Here is a 20,613-nt window from a genome sequence, read left to right as displayed (position 1 = left end):
TAGATATTAATAAAACTACAGCAATTTTTTTATAAGTAATTCTGGTTAAAGCACTCCATAACCTGTAGCCTCACTTCTGCTCTCAGCAAACCAAAATTGTGAGTCAAATTTGATGAAGACTCAAAATAATAAACAGTCTTTACATGCAGGAAAAAAAGCTTAAGATTTTATCACCTCTGAGACTTCATCAAACAGATCCCTAAATAAACTCCATAAAAATTAATTAAAGCTTCACAGCACCAGGAAGATAATTTTACTCTTTCGTATCTAGGTCCCTTAGGTCAGAACACAATTATTAGACTGCGCAGAACAATTTTACTTCGGCAAACTCCTACAGTTTGAGGTAAAAGCCAACACTAAAAAGCTTGTAATTTTCATCCTGTCTTATCATCCTTATGAAATAAGTAATAAAAGATGGACAGTTCTCTTCTGTCTCAGTTCATGCAAGTTGTTTCTGTTTCTATCCCTTCAGTTGTTACTCCCATTGTCAGATAAATGGACAGCAATCCTGCTACTCATCTAAATTCACTCAGCAAATGGCAAATCAACCATTTTACACTACATAGTGAAGCCTTCCTTTAAATAAGTTAATATTTAATCTTTACATAAAACAGACCTTTAAGTATTTGCTAGGCTGGCAATGTAACAAGCAGCTTTATACCATCAAGCAATCAATTCCAGCATTTGAACTTTGGTTCAGGGAAAAAAAAAAACAAAAACAGAATAATACATTACCACTGTGGCCCTCCATACCTGGCCTGTAGTTCTAGTCACAAGCCTAGCTCTCTGTTGGCTTTTCTCCTCTACTGCTTCTAACTACCTCGATACTGCCATCAGCTTCTGCTAAATTAGTACGATTTTCACTTCAAACATTTTGAAAATACAGTTTCTTGTCTGGGGGGTTGGGATGGGGGAAAAAGCAGTGCTGCCTTTTTGCTTATCAACATTTTTTTGAACAAAATAAGCACCGCACACTATTTATGTTAACCTCAGGATGCAAGAGCACTATATACTATATTAGATGCATCAGCACAAGTTAGCATCTTCAGTACTGCAGTCAACACAAACCTGTCCGTATTTCAGGAATGTAAGCATCGCAAACCAGCTGTTCTCTTGAGGATTTTAAAATGTATCCCTATATCAGTCTATTGCTCAGCTACAAAAGGAAAAATAAGATCAAAAATATTCTTAGGACTGGCTTCTTAAAATTACGTTTCTGGTTTCTTGAGAAGACTTACAAAATTATAGCAAGATATTAGGGAAGGATAATAATATGGACAGTGAGAGCTGCAGTTCACTTCACTGCAAAGACCTCAGAAGCAGGCACTCGTGTCCTCATGCACACAGTGAGTTTCCACTATGGCCTCATAATTTCAAAGGATCCAACATCTCAGTGTTACAGCACCAAGCAAGTTGAACACAGTGAATGAGCTCTGTCTGTCTGACTGCAATGCAGAGCTTTACCTTGGCTACCTCAGGATTCCCAAAACCGACCCACCTAAGCAAGGAGCTGAGCAAAGCCTGCCGGTGAAGAGATAAACAAGCCTATGCCGCACTTCATGGCGCTGCAGCTTGTGCAGGGATGAACAGGCCCAATACGCTCCACCAGCTGGTCCTGCACCACTGAGCAGCTTACACATTGGACCTCCTAACACTCTGGGGTCACTGCAATAGGAAGAACACAACACTAAGTATGTGGTTTCACTTTCTACAGAATACTACCTCCAGAATACAGCCTTTCATTGGGCGGTATTCAAATGCACTTTTTAGCTTGGTCCTCTTAGAGGGCAAGCAGAAATGCCAGGTTCAACTCTAACACAGGAAAAATTTGTCTTAGTTTTGATTTAGACACCTAGCATCCACCACACCTGGCAGCAAAGACACTTTTTCCTTCGTGACCCCAGTTGTTCATTACACCTCTTTCTAGATACTCTTCCTTACATTGTTGTTTGTTATCTTTCATCTCACCTATGTCACAAGAATGAAAGAGGTGGAAGCCTATAGATTATCACAGGAAACAATCCTGCAGACATAGGGACATCATTAGTTGTGTAACAGATGAGACTGGGGGAAAAATGTCATTTGTTGGAAGCATACTTCTTGGAGTATGAGCTGACAGTGGTACAAATTTCAGAAAGCTTTGGAGAACTTTTTTAGCTGCTTCAAGGAAAGCTCCCAGAACATCTTGGAAGAACTAGTATGTTTAGAGAGATAGTTTGCTTTCAGTTTCAGGCTTATTTTCAGGATTGCTATGAAGTGTTCAAGCACCTTTTAAATCACTGCATAATAGGAAAAAACCCCCAATCTCTCTATTCTGAGGCAAAGAGGTGGAATGATCTGCCAAGACCTTGCAAGAAGCATGCTAAAAGACAACACATTCGCCTTCACCTTGGAAGAAAATAACCCCACCACTCTACAAAACCCACACACCACATCTCCCTACTCTCCTAAAAGGCATATTCCCCTCAAAGCCAGAAATGCTCGTTGCAGATGAAGAAATTCAATTGCAACTAAGGTACAAGTATAGAAAAGGACTGATCTTATTACTGATGCGCTATATTTCCCCCTGTCCCCTCCCACGATAGCTCCTAGCAGGAGTCATACTTTGGGTATACTGCAGCCTTTCCACAAATCTCAAGAGTAACATTCACATTTTGGCTGACATTCCTCATGGGTGGGAAGAAAGAGTGATAAATGTGCAATTTCATCCCTTCACCAGATGTACAGACTTAACTTTGCTCCGTTTTTAAGGAAAAGGGTTAATATATATATAGCTGCATACACACACACAGAGGTATTTCCAGAAGTTACTAAAACTCACCAGACACTCCCCATGGGCACTACCCTATCTGCAAAGGCAAGCACCACTGACATTACCTCAAGTTTTTCATTTGTTCAGAGAATAACATTTAATTGGAAGTATAACTCAAATTTATGGTAACATTATTCCCATTTGCAAATGCAGTTCTTAATCACTCACAAGTAGATGGTAGAGACATTACTTACTGACACAAGTGGGACGATGAGTGAATTTCCTTGAACAAATACTCATTTGACTTCTGTTACAGGGCAGCATCAGAGCATGAAGACCTTAGCACCTCTCTACTTTTCTCTAAAAGCCACAATTCTGTGACCTTTCCACACTGAGCTATTCCATGTTTCCTGACTGGCAGGCACCCACTAGGTGCTTTCTTCCCTGAGCAGCAAGGAGTTGTTTTTAGACAAATGACTCAAGACAACTGAGTTGACAGCATCATGTAGCCAAAAGCCAACGCAGGAAGATGCTGCCAGCTCCCTGGCAAAAGGCTATAGGGACTCGGGAATTGTGCACATGACTTGCAACCAGTTGGAATGAACGTCCTCTGCAGAAATTGGAGCCATATGAACATAGAATTGTTTTATCTTCATATGATGTTAGACTGATGGGGTTTTTTTACTCCAGATCTCCAGGAATAGGACACACATTTCCCCCCAGTGCACTGCTAGGTAATTCAGAAAGTAACATTTTCTAGAATGGTGAGGCAGGAGAGGTGGCTCCACAGGCCTTCATGCTGTGCTGGCATGAAGAAGTATGCACTGCCACACTGTGTGCCTGGCAGTCGGCAGCATGGGTGCACCATCACCCAGGTCTAACACAAGCACTTGTCTCAGAGGCACCACCAGTGCAGGGGAGCATGAAGCTACCCCTCTTAACCATCTACCCATGTACATGGTTTGTCCCCTATGGCAGACAAACAGCAAAAGCGAGCACTTGCCTTCCCAGACACATCAGGTTAGGTTTGAGCTACCAATAAAGGCAAGTTTGAGCGATCACAACAGCAGGAAATTGCAGTGATGAATGGTGAACAGCAGTGAATTGTCTCTTGCTGTCCTGGGTTACACACAGTCAAGAGAGGGAAAAGAAACCCTGCCAAGGCCACCGATGCCTTAAGGCAGTGCAGCCGTTTCCACAAGCACATCAGCTAGAGTCCAGACTCTTCACATACACTGTGCACAGCAACACCACTTGAGTGAGCTACTTTGCTTCTTCAAGTGATCACAAGATGATGCCTTCAAAGGCACTGCAGGGAGTGTGTGTGGGGGGAGAAATCTGGGGTGGGAGGAGAAAGGAGGAAGAAAATGCAGCCAGGGAAGAGAGACCTTGCTGCAAGGGGGATGCTCTGTTGTTTATGGCCACCAGATTTTTTTATGTTGATTATCGCCCTGCCCGTTGCTACAGGATTCAAAGAAGCATTATCACAGGGACAGGTAAAATTAATTAATATTTCAAGAGGCAGTTCAAGCTGCACTGTAGACCTTTTTTGTTATTTGTTATCAGGCATCATTATGATTTGTTGTATGGTTAAAACAATATTAACACTATAACGAGTAACTTTGAGCAGCCAGAGGCTTGCTCCCCAGAAAACATTCTCTTATCACAATAACAAAGCAGTTTTAATTTAACCAAGGTCTTTTCAACCTCAATGCAGAGAGTATGTGCGTAAATACAAAGAGGGCTACAGCAGAAATTAGCATAATCAATTCAAGATACTCCTTTGGTACTGAGTTACATTTAGCAATGAATTAAGCTATGACAACTGAAAAGATTTCTGCTGTATATTCTGGGAACAGTGAATTCTGTGCTACCACTTCCACAGTTCAAAAACACAACTATGAAGGCAGCTGACTTCTGGAACCCACAAAATCCTACAGATGGCTCCTTACTTCTGCCTATACAAAATATTCTTTAAAGTTATACCACAGGTCTCCTAATGGTCTTCTCACTGAGGGTGCCTGCACATTTTAAATTATTTCAAAACCAAGAGTTACACTTGGTTAGGATGCAGGAGGAAGTGTCACCAGGTCTTAACATCACTGTCCCACAGTTGTGTCCGCACTAAGAACCATAAGGTATTAAGAAATGTATCAGCTCAAATAATGGAAGCCTTTTTCTGCATATGAAGTTAGCATTCAGCTGCAGCAACCTAGCAGGTTTGTTGTCCCTGAAAAGCCCTATTCCCTGAGAAGCACTATTCACTTTCAATTTACCATAATTGCTCAAAGAAATCTAATGTAATTTGATTTTCTTAAGCTATTTAATCACTATTGCCACTGCTCATTCTGTTTGCATTTTGATGGATTTTAAACCCTAGCATTACTTCTTATATGCCTTCCTCAGCTGCTTACTCAAACTACTGGACTTCTTCATTCAGTTCTTTCCCAGAATTTCTACTTTATCATAACAGTAACAGCTTTATCGCTCAGTAGTTTGGAAGTGCTGCACAGAAATTGTTTCCAATATTGCCTTTAAGCTGTCAGACACAGCTAAAAGAAAGCCTGGTTTCTTCTTGAGAGACAAAGAGAGCTCTTACTTGCACGAGCCAGTGAGCTGTGCTCCCTCTGCCACATTGGGGAATAGGAAAAAAAAAGAATCCGCAGAAAGGCATGGAAACTCAGAAGCATCTGAGTGGAGCTAGCTTAAGTCCACACCACTAATTAATTACATTTACATTTGAAGGAGGGGTATTTACACTCAGGCTGGCTAGATCACAGTAACACTACACTGGAGTATCTGGGTATGTGAAAGAGCTTTTTGTGTTAGAAGTAACTCCAGTGGTTCTGTAGTTAAGACACTACTAGGACACTTGCAAGATAGGAGAGACAAACAGGATAATCAGCTGGTGTTGACAAGAGTGCTAGTATCGTATGTTGTACAGAGTTGTCTGACACATGCTGCACAAGATTAGGTGTTCTGCAGGTAACAGTAGAAATCATCAATATATTTAAAGTAAAAAAACAAACCAAACAAAAAACCTCACACAACCAAAAAAACAACATACAATTCATCCTCGTAACAGAATTTTCCAGGTAATTAAGGAGCTACCATTTCCTTTCAGAAAAAGGAACACTCTTCACTAATTCACAGTTGTGACTGTGAGTCAAAACCTGCCTTGAATATTAAGGTCAAAGCTGACTGTCTTAAGGCTCAGAACACTACTAGTAAATCAATTTACTTCTACTCCAGACAGTTGAAAACAGAACGACAGTCTTTCTTTAGTTATTCCACACAGCTGTGAGGTATGATGGCAGAAGAGCAGAGGTACCAGTCTGTGGGGAACAAAACTTTGAGACACAGCTGCTGCAACCTGCAGACATGAACCATTGCCCAGTGACGACAATATCAGCAGGCAGTAGGGATCTGCTTTGTTAATCAGGCACCCTTCTTTGCATTTAGCTTCAGACTCTTCCAAAATCAGTTGTCTCCTTACTTACTGGCCCTGCTTGCAACAGATGTTTCCTCAAATACTAGGATAAAATCTCCTCGCAAAACTCCATGGATAAAAATCTCCTTGTAAATCTCATTACAAAGTATTAGGAACTCTGTTTTCTAAGAGAAGAATTTTGCTGGTGCCAAGTTCATCACGTAATGGGAGAAATAGAACTGTCCAGCAAGCTCACCTCCTCTCATGCATTAGGTTACTGGATTCCTCAAATCAAGTTTTAAGTTAATTTTTTTCTGTAATGCTGTTCAGGTTTTATTGGTATTTGCCGCCTGAGATTAAATATAGAACTACCTATGATGAGAAGAGCTAATTTTCTGTCAGCAACACATTAACAACATCGTAGCCAGCAATGTAGTTTACATGAACTCCCACCAAGATACTAGTAAGCCAAGCTTTTGAATAGAGCCCTTCAAGGAAGTTTTATTTTTCAAACCCATGTAATTTAAAACATGTCTGTTAGTTGTGGGAAATTAATGTTTTCAATGTACTGGACTTGCAAATATTAATATTTAATATTTTATTATATTTATTATTTATAGAATAAATAAAGGTTCAAAGACTTCTCATGGTGATTTAGAGACTCTGCACATACATGACTCATTAGGTTGGTTGATAGCAAATGCTGCTGTCTTCTGATAATGGAAGCTTTGCTGCTTGCTCATCCTGCAAATCAAAATGTCACTTATTAAACCTTACTTGGACTGCAACATCTTGGGACAAACCTTGACTGTAGCTAAAGCTACTTCCTCTAGTTTCTTTGCAAAAAGTGACTCCCCAGGAACATAACAAAAGATCCAGGTGCTGCAGAGAGGAAAAACACCAGGGATAGCAGGGCAGAAAGTTTTGGCTAGAGGACATGATCAGAAGGACATGTTCTTGCTGCACCAGGTCTCATTTAACTACCAGACCACTTTGGAATATGAAGAAGTGACAGCACAAAGACTGCACGAGCCACTGCAAAGGGTTTTTTGGATGGTCCAAAAGATGTATGCTAAAAATTAGAAAGTACTCCAGAGTAAACACAGAGGCAAGCACACAAAACAGCATAGCCTATCATCCATATAGCTCTCATTACAGTAAATATTGCTTCCAATAAATAAATCCTCAGACCTCACCTGTCTGCTGACAGTTCTCCACATATTCTTGGAAAGCATTCATTCAAGACTCTGTAAAAAGGTCAGCTGAAATACTGTAGATCCTAGTGCAATGTGAGCCAAGGGAAGAAACAGCGCTGCCTACTACACCTCAGAGATGCATTAGGGCTCCCATCGCAAAGCACTGAATCTAACACAGCAGGACTGGCAACCTCCAGCAAGAAACAAGTCAAGTTTGATGCAGGCATGACACCTACTAAGAGAAGTAACTTTTGCGGTCATCTTCCTAGAATATCACACATCATAATACAGTTGCAAGAATCACAGAATCACAGAACTGTCTAGGTTGTTAAAGACCTTGAAGATCACCCAGTCCAACCATTAACCTAACACTGACAGTTCCCAACTACACCAGATCCCTCAGCGCTATGTCGACCCGACTCTTAAACACCTCCAGGGATGGGGACTCCACCACCTCCCTGGGCAGCCCATTCCAACGCCTGACAACCCCTTCTGGAAATAAATGCTTCCTAATATCTAGTCTGAACCTTCCCTGGTGCAACTTGAGGCCATTCCCTCTTGTCCTATCACTTATTACTTGGCTAAAGAAACTCATCCCCAGCTCTCTGCAACCTCCTCTCAGGGAGCTGTAGAGGGCGATGAGGTCTCCCCTCAGCCTCCTCTTCTCCAGACTAAACACCCCCAGTTCCCTCAGCCGCTCCTCCTACGACCTGTGCTCCAGACCCTGCACCAGCTCCGTTGCCCTTCTCTGGACACGCTCGAGTCATTCAATGTCCTTTTTGTAGTGAGGGGCCCAAAACTGAACACAGGAATCGAGGGGCGGCCTCACCAGTGCCGAGGACAGGGGTAAGATCCCTTCCCTGTCCCTGCTGGCCACGCTAGTGCTGACACAAGCCAGGATGCCATTGGCCTTCTTGGCCACCTGGGCACACTGCTGGCTCCTGTTCAGCCGGCTGTCAATCAACACCCCCAGGTCCCTCTCTGACTGGCAGCTCTCCAGCCACTCCTCCCCAAGCCTGTAGCGCTGCTGGGGGTTGTTGTGGCCCAAGGGCAGCCCCCGGCATTTGGCCTTATTGAAACTCCTCCAGTTGGCCTCAGCCCATGGCTCCAGCCTGTCCAGGTCTCTCTGCAGAGCCTCCCTACCCTCGAGCAGATCAACACTCCCACCCAACTTGGTGTCATCTGCAAACTGACTGAGGGTGCACTCGATCCCCTCGTCTAGATCATCAATAAAGATGTTAAACAGGAGTGGCCCCAACACCGAGCCCTGGGGGACACCACTCGTGACCGGCTGCCAACTGGATTTAACTCTGTTCACCACAACTCTTTGGGCCCGGCCATCCAGACAGTTTTTTACCCAGCAAAGCGTGTGCCCATCCAAGCCACGAGCAGCCAGTTTCACCAGGAGAATGCTGTGGGAAACGGTGTCAAAGGCCTTGCTAAAGTCAAGGTAAACAACATCCACAGCCTTTCCCTCATCCAATAAGCAGGTCGCCCTGTCGTAGAAGGAGATCAGGTTTGTCAAGCAGGACCTGCCTTTCATAAACCCATGCTGACTGGGCCTGATCCCCTGGTTGTCCATTACATGACTTTTAATGGCACTCGAGATGACCTGCTCCATGACCTTCCCTGGCACCGAGGTCAGACTGACAGGTCTATAGTTTCCTGGATCGTCCTTTCTGCCTCTCTTGTAGATGGGTGTCACATCTGCCACCCTCCAGTCCAATGGGACCTCCCCAGTTAGCCATGACTTCAGGTAAATCATGGACAGTGGCTTGGAGAGCACACCTGCCAACTCCCTCAGCACCCTTGGGTGTAAGCCATCTGTCCCACAGACTTGTGTGCATCCAAGTGGTGCAGCAGGTCTCTGACCACCTCCTCTTCAACTGTGCTGACCTCAGTCTGCGTCCCCTCCCCATCTCCCAGCTCATGAGCCTGGGTGTCCAGGGAACAGCCAGTTCCACTGCTACAGACTGAGGCAAAGCAGGTGTTGGGCACATCAGCCTTTCCCTCATTCTTAGTTACCATGTTTCCCTCTCCAGAGAGACATTTTCCCTAATTCTCCTTTTGCTGTTACAAATTTACAGAAACATTTTTTGTTACCCTTAACAGCTGCAGCCAAGTTGAGCTCTAGTTGTGCCTTGGCTCTCCTAACGTTCTCCCTGCATAACTTCACTACATCTTTATAGTCTTCATGAGAGACCTGGCCCCTCTTCCAAAGGCAATAGATTCTCCTTTTGTTCTTGAGATCCAGCCAAAGGTCCCTGTTTAGCCAGGCCGGTCTCCTTCCCTGCCTGCTTGTTTTCGGGCACATGGGAACAGCCTCTCCTGTGCCTTTAGGACTTCTCTCTTGAAGTACGACCAGCCTTCCTGGACTCCCATTTCCTTCAAGGCAGCCTCCCAAGGGATTTTGTTAATCAGTCTTTTGAACAGGTCAAAGTTAACCCTCCAGAAGTCCAAGGTGGCAGTTTTACTAACCCCTCTCTTTGTTTCTCGAAGGATCGAAAATTCGATCATCTCCTGATCACTGCACCCTAGAGGCCTCCAACCTTTACCTCCCTCACAAGCTCTTTCTTCCCTGTTCACAAGCAGCAGGTCCAGGAGGGCACCTTCCCTGATCGGCTCACTCACCAGCTGTGTGAGGAAGTCATCCTCCACACATTCCAGGAACCTCCTGGATTGTTCCCTCTCTGCTGTGTTGTGTACCCAGCAGGTATCTGGGAGGTTAAAGTCCCCCACAAGAACAATGGCAAGTGACTGCAAGATTTCTCCCAGCTGTTTAGAGAAGGCTTCATCCACCTCACTGCTTTGGTTGGGGGGTCTATAGCAGACTCCCACAGCAAGATCTGCTTTATTGGCCCTTAACCTAACCCAAACACTCTCAACCCCATTATCACTATACTTGATTTCTGAGCTGTCATAGCATTCTCTTACATACAGGGCCACTCCACCACCTCTCCTTCCCTGTCCATCCCTCCTGAAGAGCATGTATCCATCGATTGCAGCACTCCAGTCATGTGAGGCATCCCACCACGTTTCTGTTATAGATACTATAGTTCTTGTGTTGCATCAAGGCCTCAAGCTCCCCCTGTTTGTTGCTCATACTGTGTGCATTGGTATAGATGCACTTGAGATGAGCTAGTGAATCCAACACCTTTTTGTGAGTGTGGACCCTATTACCTATCAGATCCTTCTCAGATGCTTCCATGGTTCCTAAACATCTTTCCCTTCTCTCAAATGAAGTGGCAGAGGGAGAATCCTCACCAGTCCACCATTCTTCAAGCTTTGGCACTTGAAACAGAATATCTACATTTGCAGGTGAAGTACTGGAGTATAATACACTGGTGGGAAATAATGTTTGTGAAGAAAAAGAAATTATTGCAACTAGTTTTAACACATAAGTCAGGAACTATCTTGAGTTATGAAAAGTTAGATCAGGAAAGGGATTAATTCTAAACATCTAAGACTAAGTGTACAGTGACCCAGACCCTTAAACTTGGTGTCTCCTGAAAAGCTACACAGAAACATAAACTGGGATGGGATCAGGAGGTACAGATGAAGATGTCTTCTTCTACAGCCTGAAGACTCCAGAGAAGCTGTGCAAGCAAGAGGAGAGTACTGTCAGGAGCAGGAAAGGAGACTATGACAAACCGAGGCAGCTGAGGCATGGCAGCACAACTCCTGATGCCTTGAATGCGCCTAATGGCTCTCCCAGACTGTCGTTTCTGCTCATGAACAGATCCCTGGTTCCACTCCTAATGGCTTCTTGGCAATAGGTTTTCCCAAGTAGCTCTGAAAGAATGGGAAGTAGGGAGAAACATTGGATCTTTACAAGTTTGAGAATGTAAGTAGAAAAAAGCCACACAAAAGAGAGAAAATGATTGAATCTAGTGTTCAATGGTCTTTAAGCTTTACTTTGTATAGATTCATAATTTAAATTATGAATTATTAAACAAGTTCAAGCCTACCCTCTGCACCAACTGCTGCTTTAGCTTTATTTCTGCTGGTATCTACCCTGCAACACAGCAAGTAATATCTCTGTAAGCAACTACTAGGCTGAACTCAAGCTTTTATAAAGATATACTTATTTAAAAAACAACAACATGAAACTTAAGGAGCAGTAGATTAAACTGATAAAAACAGACACACACAAAACATCCCCACAAAAATCCTATACACAACTTGCATCCTTTTCCAGATCCTGTAAAAAAAGACCTGCATGTTAGTTATGTAGGATTTTTCAAAACAGAACAGAAGTCAAGTTTTGATGTTTTGGGCTTCTTTGCAATGTTTGGGTAAATCCACATGTCACAAACCCATAGATGTGAAAGCCTTCAGGTACCATCAATCCCAGCATTGTGGAAATACACTTTGCTTCTCTTTTTTTAGTCCAAACTTGACAAACCTAAAAGCAATGACTACTTGTCAACAGGTTATCTGCATTCACACTATGACAAGGCAGCAGCTGAAGCACTTAACATGTCTACCACAGACAACTGCAGACCACCTTATAAAACAATTGTCTGTTTAGGTCTCTTCAGAAACCAAATCATGTCTGTTCCTCTCAAGGTCACTAGGAGGAAAAGGGAGGGAGAGAAGAGAGAAGAGGGAAGGAGAGAAGAGAGAAGAGGGAAGGAGAGAAGAGAGAAGAGGGAAGGAGAGAAGAGAGAAGAGGGAAGGAGAGAAGAGAGAAGAGGGAAGGAGAGAAGAGAGAAGAGGGAAGGAGAGAAGAGAGAAGAGGGAAGGAGAGAAGAGAGAAGAGGGAAGGAGAGAAGAGAGAAGAGGGAAGGAGAGAAGAGAGAAGAGGGAAGGAGAGAAGAGAGAAGAGGGAAGGAGAGAAGAGAGAAGAGGGAAGGAGAGAAGAGAGAAGAGGGAAGGAGAGAAGAGAGAAGAGGGAAGGAGAGAAGAGAGAAGAGGGAAGGAGAGAAGAGAGAAGAGGGAAGGAGAGAAGAGAGAAGAGGGAAGGAGAGAAGAGAGAAGAGGGAAGGAGAGAAGAGAGAAGAGGGAAGGAGAGAAGAGAGAAGAGGGAAGGAGAGAAGAGAGAAGAGGGAAGGAGAGAAGAGAGAAGAGGGAAGGAGAGAAGAGAGAAGAGGGAAGGAGAGAAGAGAGAAGAGGGAAGGAGAGAAGAGAGAAGAGGGAAGGAGAGAAGAGAGAAGAGGGAAGGAGAGAAGAGAGAAGAGGGAAGGAGAGAAGAGAAGAGAGAAGAGGGAAGGAGAGAAGAGAAGAGAGAAGAGGGAAGGAGAGAAGAGAAGAGAGAAGAGGGAAGGAGAGAAGAGAAGAGAGAAGAGGGAAGGAGAGAAGAGAAGAGAGAAGAGGGAAGGAGAGAAGAGAAGAGAGAAGAGGGAAGGAGAGAAGAGAAGAGAGAAGAGGGAAGGAGAGAAGAGAAGAGAGAAGAGGGAAGGAGAGAAGAGAAGAGAGAAGAGGGAAGGAGAGAAGAGAAGAGAGAAGAGGGAAGGAGAGAAGAGAGAAGAGGGAAGGAGAGAAGAGAAGAGAGAAGAGGGAGGAAAAAAAATCTGCCTGCTTAGTGCCTCACAAGAGATGCAGAAGAATTCCCCACTCTGGAGACAAACCCACGTCAGGATGCACAACCGAAATACCACAAATAAAAAAACCCTGCATAAAACCCTCACTCAATCTCTCTGTAAATCATATGATTAAAATGGTTCCGTGCTTCACATTTAAGACAATGCTGCACCATATATAGCATCAGAAAGCACGCTGCAGAAAATGTAAAGGCAAAGCATGCTGTTCCTGTGATCCAGTTCTCTTCGACAATTTTATAAGACAATTTTAACAGTCAAAAGGAAACAGGAATAAGGAATGATGAGCCATTTGGTCTTTCAAAAAAAAAAAAAAAAAAAAGGAAATGCAGAGGCTTGAAATACTGCAGAGGAGGAACTTGATTTTTAGCACAGACAAGACAGTCAAAGGTTAAGTAGGAGGCACTCCACTGAGGGTTGGGGGGGTAAGCAGAAAAGGCGAAAAAGTTTGGTTTTTTTTTTTTTCGTGAGCCAGGACAGCAAGAGTTAAGCACACCCCACAGAAAACAATTTTGTGAAGGTAGGAGGGGAAGTGGCTAAAACAACAGATTTATTTGTTGTGGTCTCATTATCCCTTTCATACCTGATTCACCCTGGTGGAGATTCAGCTCACTTAGAAAAGTGGCTTGTGGTTATTTTTCAAATGTTTCTATCAAACTTCATACAAACTAATAAGAGAAAAATTGATACTCTTGTTCTGTTACAGAAAGAATATGCACCAGGTGGGGAGGAGTTAACGACTGAGTTGAAAACTCCATAAAAGCTGAATCAAGAAACTCAGGAACCTATAATTTATAATACTTGTAAGGAAAGTACATGTCAAACCAGTATAAACTCTTACCAGTTGTAGGAAAACGTTGAACAAAAAGAGTTGGATAAACACTGACATGTTGAATGGGTGAAAAACGAATGCCACGAACCCTCAAGCATTTACAGGCCCAATTTTAGACAGACAACTAGGATTCTTCCTACTTCAATTTTCCATCACAGGCAGTTTCAAGTTCCAAAAGTAAGAGCAGGTATAGCACCATCCAAGTGTTTCACCAGCCACAGGTGTATGAGAACTCAGCTCAGATACCTGCCTTTGTTAATACTGTAAATTCTTTGATTATGGAAAGCAGATCTACATTAACTCATAAAACTATGAGCTGCTAGAGAACAAAGTTTCAATTATTTAAATTTCAGCAGACAGCAGAACCTGAAGTTCACAATATGCAGAGGATCAATGACCTCAAAGTAATGTCTACTGAAAACATACACTTGAAATTCTGGTCCTCTTACCCATAGCAACTTGTAGGAAAACTGAAAGACTAGTAAGTAATGATGTAAAACCCCTGATTAAAAACAAAAGTGACTTTTTAGTTCCCTGTTCTAACTGTAAAGGCATACAGAAATCTCCCACTGTTGTTACCAGAGAAAAACTTGAGAAAAGTTATTTTTCATAATCTTAAATACTCATACTATCCAAGCCCTTGCAAACCAAGAACAAGAGCTTTATAGTACACATCTAAAAGCGATCAGGAAGCACCGCAGGAATGAATGATCACAGCTACCACAAAAGAGTTAACAGCACAAGCAACGTTCCTGCTTCAGCTCATACTCAGCTCCATATTTTCCCTAAGTCCTTTCCTCCCTCCCCTACTCCAAAGCCATCCTGCCCACAGACCAGTTTGAGCCAAGTTCTGAAGCTCGATGGAACTTTTACACTAAGTATATGGCTGTAAGTTTCACCAAAGCTGTTGCACGGGTACAAGAGACAAGTCCACACTCCGTGTTAGGAAACTGCTGCTCCGAGTTTAGGCACTCATTTTCTGCCTGCCCCCTGGCAAGCTAAACACCACCAAACCAGACACTGCCTACACTTCTTTTTGACCAAATGGTAACCAGGGATCAAGGAAACAGAGCTGTCAGGAATGGTTTAGCAAATACAGGGAAAACTGATCACAGAGGGCTGGGGCTGGGGTGGGAACTGCAGCTAGAAGGCGGGGAGGGAGAAGAGGGATGGAGTCCTGCCACTGGCCGAAGAGTAATAAGAGCAGACACAATTCCCCAGGAAACCAGACTGGCTAGTTCTGTTGCTCTTGGAGAAATTTTTTCATTCGAGGTCTGCCAAAAGAGCAGATTTCGTGCCATATAAAGGGCACATGCCCACCCATCCTTATAAACTAATATGACCAATATAGTGCAAAGCACCATCTAAGAAGAGAAATAATCTTTCTAAACAAGCAATCTAGTTTTCCAATAATACATGTGTATCCAGTTTGAGCACCTCAACATGAATTCTACTTATTTATAACAACAGAAAAGGTTCTAATTTAAGATGATAAGATGCATGCTTGAGCTGAGACATTACAAGACAACTAAGTGCATCCAAAGTAGTTCAATTTCTTTATTCTGAAATTCATGAGAGGCAAACATAGTTAACTGTTACAAATAATCTGACCTGTTTAATTTGCTGTTCCTTTTCTTGAAAGGTAACCCTCTTTTCCTACGGGAATGCTTTCTGCATGCTTAACATGCAAATGTTGTACTTCAGTGCTGATACTTCAGCTTTATCTGTAGTTTGAAATCAGAAGTTCCTGACACACTGCTGTTAATATCACCTTGCCATTGCTTGACAGCTACTGCATTAGCATTTTCAGTAGAGATTTCTTCTGGAGGAGGCAGATGGAATTACTTTTTCTCTGTTTATGCAACAGACTCTTCAGACGGGAGCATTACAACAGATCACCATGTGCTTCTCATGTGGACTGTGCTTTGGGGAAATCAGAGCTATCTCCCTACTCACAAGAGCTATTGCAATCTCCTGGAACAGTAAGGAGTTCGATTTGCATCATTAACACAAAGTTATGAATTCCAAATTACAAACGGCTTTGTTTGCCAGGTTTTTAGACACATCAGACATTACACTGTATTAAAAAGCCCAAACCTTTCTGTAAGTAGATGATGTGAAAAGAACATACAACTAGTTACTCCTGCAGGTTTCAAAATCACATTTTTCCATATTTTGTGGAGTTTGAGGCATGAAAACACAAGACTCGTAAATTCACAAAACAAACCATTCCTCCATCTTGGCCCAGGAGAAGAGCCAGGACTGTGCTTTTCAAAACATATCGAAGTAAAACCCTAACCTGAATAGATTTTAAATTATTTTTAAAGGTTTTTTTTTTTTAAATAAAACCAGCCAATACTGAGATATGATCTGCAGTCAACTCAGCCAAAGTTAACTTCTTTCTCTTTTTCTCTGTACTACCAAATTCTGCTAATGTTTTAGCAAAAGGGTTGCCTGTAGGAAAAAGGCTGGCTTTACCCACCAACTCCTACTATGTGTGCTTAAACAATGTCTTCAGACCATCATCCAGCCAGTCTGTATTACAGATGACCACCTACAGAAACATTTGGGATAGGTAGTAAGATACAAGTCAGCCATAAGAGAAAACAAACCGCAAGAGAAGAGCTCTTTCTGAGCTTGAGGGATGTGGCAAGCAGACACAATCAGCTGAATTCATCAACAGCAAAATACAGCCATTGTTCAAAAAAGCAACGTTAAAAGCAAAACATGTTTTGATAACAAGAAAGAACACATGAAATGGTTTTAAACTAATAAAAAGCTATTTTACAATATTGCTTCAGGTGTGCTTGCAAACAGAGGTGTGGGCAAGTTACATGTGAAAAGAAGTAATCTAGTACGCAAGTGTTCATTCACGTTTTTCTACTTTAAAACATTTAAAAAAAAATCTGAATGAGATGTTGCTTGGAGTCTTCTGCAGTTCCTTCAGTTACATGCGTTCACAGTTTTTTTTCACTCTGCTGACATTCCCTCAACTTCTACATACTTGGTCAGAAAGGTCTGTTTTCATCTGTCCAATTAGCTTAATAGCTAATTTACCTGATGGATCACAACTACACAGCAACAGTGATCTAAACAAGCCACTGTTCACCAGCATACAACAGCAATGCTTCGGAGAAAAACAACTATGCTGGCAGTTTCTATGGGAGGAAAACAATAGACTAGCTCATGAATCCCCTTTCATCTTATCCACACCAGCCCTCTTCAGTGTTCTCAGCCAGCGTGTAAGTAATATAATTTAGGGTTATAGAAGAGGCATAACCACGTAAATACATACTAGCAGTGAATTACAGAGTAAGGCTGAGTCAGACACCAAAAGCAAGACATTGAGCAATATGTGAGCACCCCAGCAGAGGAGGGTGGGGAAAGCAGCACAGAGAAGCAAAACTGAAAGAGAAAGGGTGATGAAAGCAGCAGTCCCAACTTTACCATCTTCTACTCTGAATATTAGTAATCTTTTATGATACTACATTAAACTTGGCTTCCCACTTGATCTACTAACTGAATACGTATGTTTAACCTTTAATACATGAGCAGGAACTACAGGGAGAAAAAAAAAATGAGGAAGAAATAGCTGGGGCAATGACGGCTTTCTCTCTTCCTGTTTCCTTGTTAGCCTCATATCTTAACTGTTACCTAATCTTTAAGAATAAACTTTGAAAAAACATTGGTGTCTGTAGGGTTTCAATTTCTCGCTTAGTCTTAGCATTTACTCAAAGTTTTTTATTGTGTCTCTTCTTTTCTAAAGCTTCCCTTCCTCCATCTGTCTTTCCTTTACCCAGGCACATGTCAGCTGCATATTGTGTCCTTTGCCAAAGCCACAGAAGTACAACAAGCCATACGTCCTGCTTCTGCACCTGCTGTATGTGAACATCTGTGGAGACCAGCGTCACCTCATTCATTAGCTGTGTGCTAAAGGCACATCCTTGCTCTTTTTCATAGTACATAGTGCAGTGGTTCTCAAACCAAAATAAAACATACGGAGCACTGGGTGAAAGTATACATACCTGCCAAGAGAAACAGAAAATTCTGTATTTTGCTATAAATGGTCTCTATGCTGGTTTGAACTCAACTGCAGTGTAAAAGCAAAGCACACAAAGGAAAAAACAAACAAACAAAACACACCAAAAAACCCCAAACACAAAACCCCTTTCTTCTCCCTTGATGAGATGGCCTTTATCAAGAGTGTAAACAAAATTTAACAGATTAAAAACAAACAAACCCAAAACCCACAACAGAAAAAACACAGAAAAATAAAATCCTTTGTCACCAAGTATGATTTAGACAGGTAACTGTAAGATTCAGCAACAGCAATAAAAACCAGTAAGTAATTTTTTTATTAAATGACCACTTTTTCTTAGTCTGTATGTGCAGACATTAAGAATAAAGCTGATTTGTGAGCAAAAATTGCCAGACGTCTAGAAACCAGATTTATAGATGCGAAAGTTCTTGCATAAACAGGAGCCAACCCTTTCAATAATTTCCACACAAATTAAATCCTAATGAACTCAGAAGAGCTCTTCACAGCTTTTCTATGCCTGTGAAAGAGAAATTATTCACCAGCACTCAGTCTGGACCCACTCTGTGATCAAGACACAGAGCTGGGACTTGGGAGGTCGAGGTTGTTCCCAGTTCAGCCAGGGACCACCTGTGCAACACTCGGCAAATCTCTTAAACTGAGAACTAAAACTCAGAGAGAAGAAACGCATAGCCCTAATATGCCTTTTGCCATACCAATCAGACTGTAACGAGTACAGAAAACCTTAATGTCATGCCTGTAAAACGTGAGTCTATAACCTCACACAGTCCCTCTCAGGACCACTGTAACAACTACCCATGCCCCAGACTTCCAGTATTAAAGACCGCCTAAAAATTGATTCCAAGTGTTTATAGTTTTAAGCATGACTTTCCAATAAAATCAGTACTATTTACTCACACCAACAGACAACTAAACCATAGTAGTCTGGCAAATTTGGATACACTGACATATTTGCAACTCATGTCAACATTTCATGTAGCACCTCAACAAGTGTTATTTTACAACTATATTTCTACTACTTTAAGTCCAAATAGCTTTTTGCTTTATGTTCCACTCCACATATATAAAGCTAACACAAAAGGCTGTGAAATACCATGGGCATTCAGAAAAGTTATACAAAACCCGAAGTCCTGCAGAAAAAAAAAAAGAAGTATTTATAATGGAAGGACGTCTTTAGATGTTTGTCTTAATATAAAGTATATGCAAGCCATTTATTTTTAGCTAGGTATATCGAAGTACATATTTTAGACAAATAGCGAGAAGTACAAGGACCTACACACACACACACTAGGTAGACCTATATGTATCTTAAAACAGTTCTTCATACTTTTGGGTTGGTTTTTTTTTTTAATTTCAGTTTCCTTACTTAAACAAGCCAAACACTCAGTAACGCATTCCTTCATTTTCCTATGCTGCCTCCAAGTTTTACAAAGTCTGGCAAATGCTGTGTATCACTATGCTGCTCCATCTACCCTGCCTCGAGAAAACCAACATTCTCCTGAACTTAAGTTTCCTCCTGAAAACAGAAATGGGGAGGTATCATCCTGACCGACACCGTCTGGAAGTCAGATTTACATAACGCTGAGCCCTCATCCAAGAAAGCCTTGACACGGCCTGACAAAACCCCATAAGCCTTAAATCCTTTCCCCTGCCCGCTTAAGCGGGATGTTTTCAGCTTCATTATGCTTCAATGACATTGAGCTTCTTCACTGCGGGGGGAGGGCGGAATACAACCATAAGGTGGTCAAGGAGTTATTTGATACATCAGGAAGGCGGACTAGCAACAGAAGCATAGAGAGGGAAAACTTCTCTGGGAGACGTGAGGGGCAGAGACCCCACAAGGGCTGTCCGGAGCTCTCGGAGGTCCCTGCTCCTCACCACCTCCCTGAGGGTCCTGTCCCCAAACCAAGCACCCCGGGCCCCCGCCTGGGCCGCCTCTCCCCTGTCCCCGTCCCTCGCTTCTCCACAGGCGACCCCGGGCCAGGACCCCCCCGCCATGCAGAGCCTGAGGGCGGGCTCCCGCCGTCCTCGCCCGCGGCCCCGGGGAGGGCGCCTGAGGCGGGGGGACAACAGGTAAACCCGGCGCCGGCGGGAGCGCCTGAGTGGGGGGTCTCACTTGCCCGCCTGAAAGAAAGCCCGAGGCGGGCGAAGGGAAAGGAAACCCCGCCAGGGCGCTGGGGAGGAGAGGGGTGGTGAGGGGTCCTCCCCGTCCGCCCGGCCGACAGCTCCCGGCGCCCGCGACCCTCCCCGTCCACTCACACACACACAGCTCCACCACGTAGGCGTAGTAGGACCAGGCCACGACCAGGGCGATGAAGGCCACGGGCACCCAAGCCAACACCTTCTGGCAACACTTGAGGACGTGGGACGGCGCCATCTTCCCTGCCGGGCCACCGCAGGAGGCATCAGCGCCGACGCTGCAACGGGCGGGCGGCGGCGGCGGCTGCAGCTACAGCCGCCGCTGCGGAGCCGGCCCCGGGCGGGCAGGGAGGCCCTGGGCGGGCCGCAGTGGGCGGGAGAGGGGCGGCCCCGGCGTCCGCCACCGCCTCCTTCCCGCGGGCGCCTCAGCCGCCCGCCGCCGCCTCCTCCTGCCGCCGGCCGCTCCTCGCTCTCCGCCGGGAGGGAGGCGAGCGGGTCCCCCCTCACAGGAGGGGTCAGTCGTGGGGTTTGCACTGACGGGGCAGTTTCTGGGTGGGATCCTCCTCTAGCTATAAAAACTGGTCCTAAACCTCAGCGTTGTTCTTTGCCGGTCCTGACCGGGCGGGCGGGTCGGTGTTGGGCACAACGGCGCCGGGATGGATCCAGG

The 20,613-nt window shown here is 43.7% G+C and overlaps 1 protein-coding gene across 6 annotated transcripts in view; it reads right to left on the bottom strand.

Moving 5' to 3' along the window:
- Positions 1–20,283, bottom strand: part of ZDHHC20 (zDHHC palmitoyltransferase 20) — a 53,336-nt gene extending 33,053 nt beyond the window's left edge. For all 6 annotated transcript variants that reach the window (XR_012634385.1, XM_074915520.1, XM_074915510.1 and 3 more), the window contains exon 1: positions 20,067–20,283. Coding sequence is in view for 5 of the 6 variants with exons in the window: in XM_074915520.1 (XP_074771621.1) it covers positions 20,067–20,184 (118 nt within the window). In the remaining variant the exon portion in view is untranslated. The remainder of the gene's footprint in view (positions 1–20,066) is intronic.
- Between the last annotated feature and the right edge of the window lie 330 nt (positions 20,284–20,613).

The sequence above is a fragment of the Athene noctua genome, chromosome 1, assembly GCF_965140245.1.
Source record: "Athene noctua chromosome 1, bAthNoc1.hap1.1, whole genome shotgun sequence".
Lineage (NCBI taxonomy): Eukaryota > Metazoa > Chordata > Aves > Strigiformes > Strigidae > Athene > Athene noctua.
Note: the sequence above shows the minus strand (reverse complement) of the source record. Positions and strands in the feature narration are given on the sequence as shown.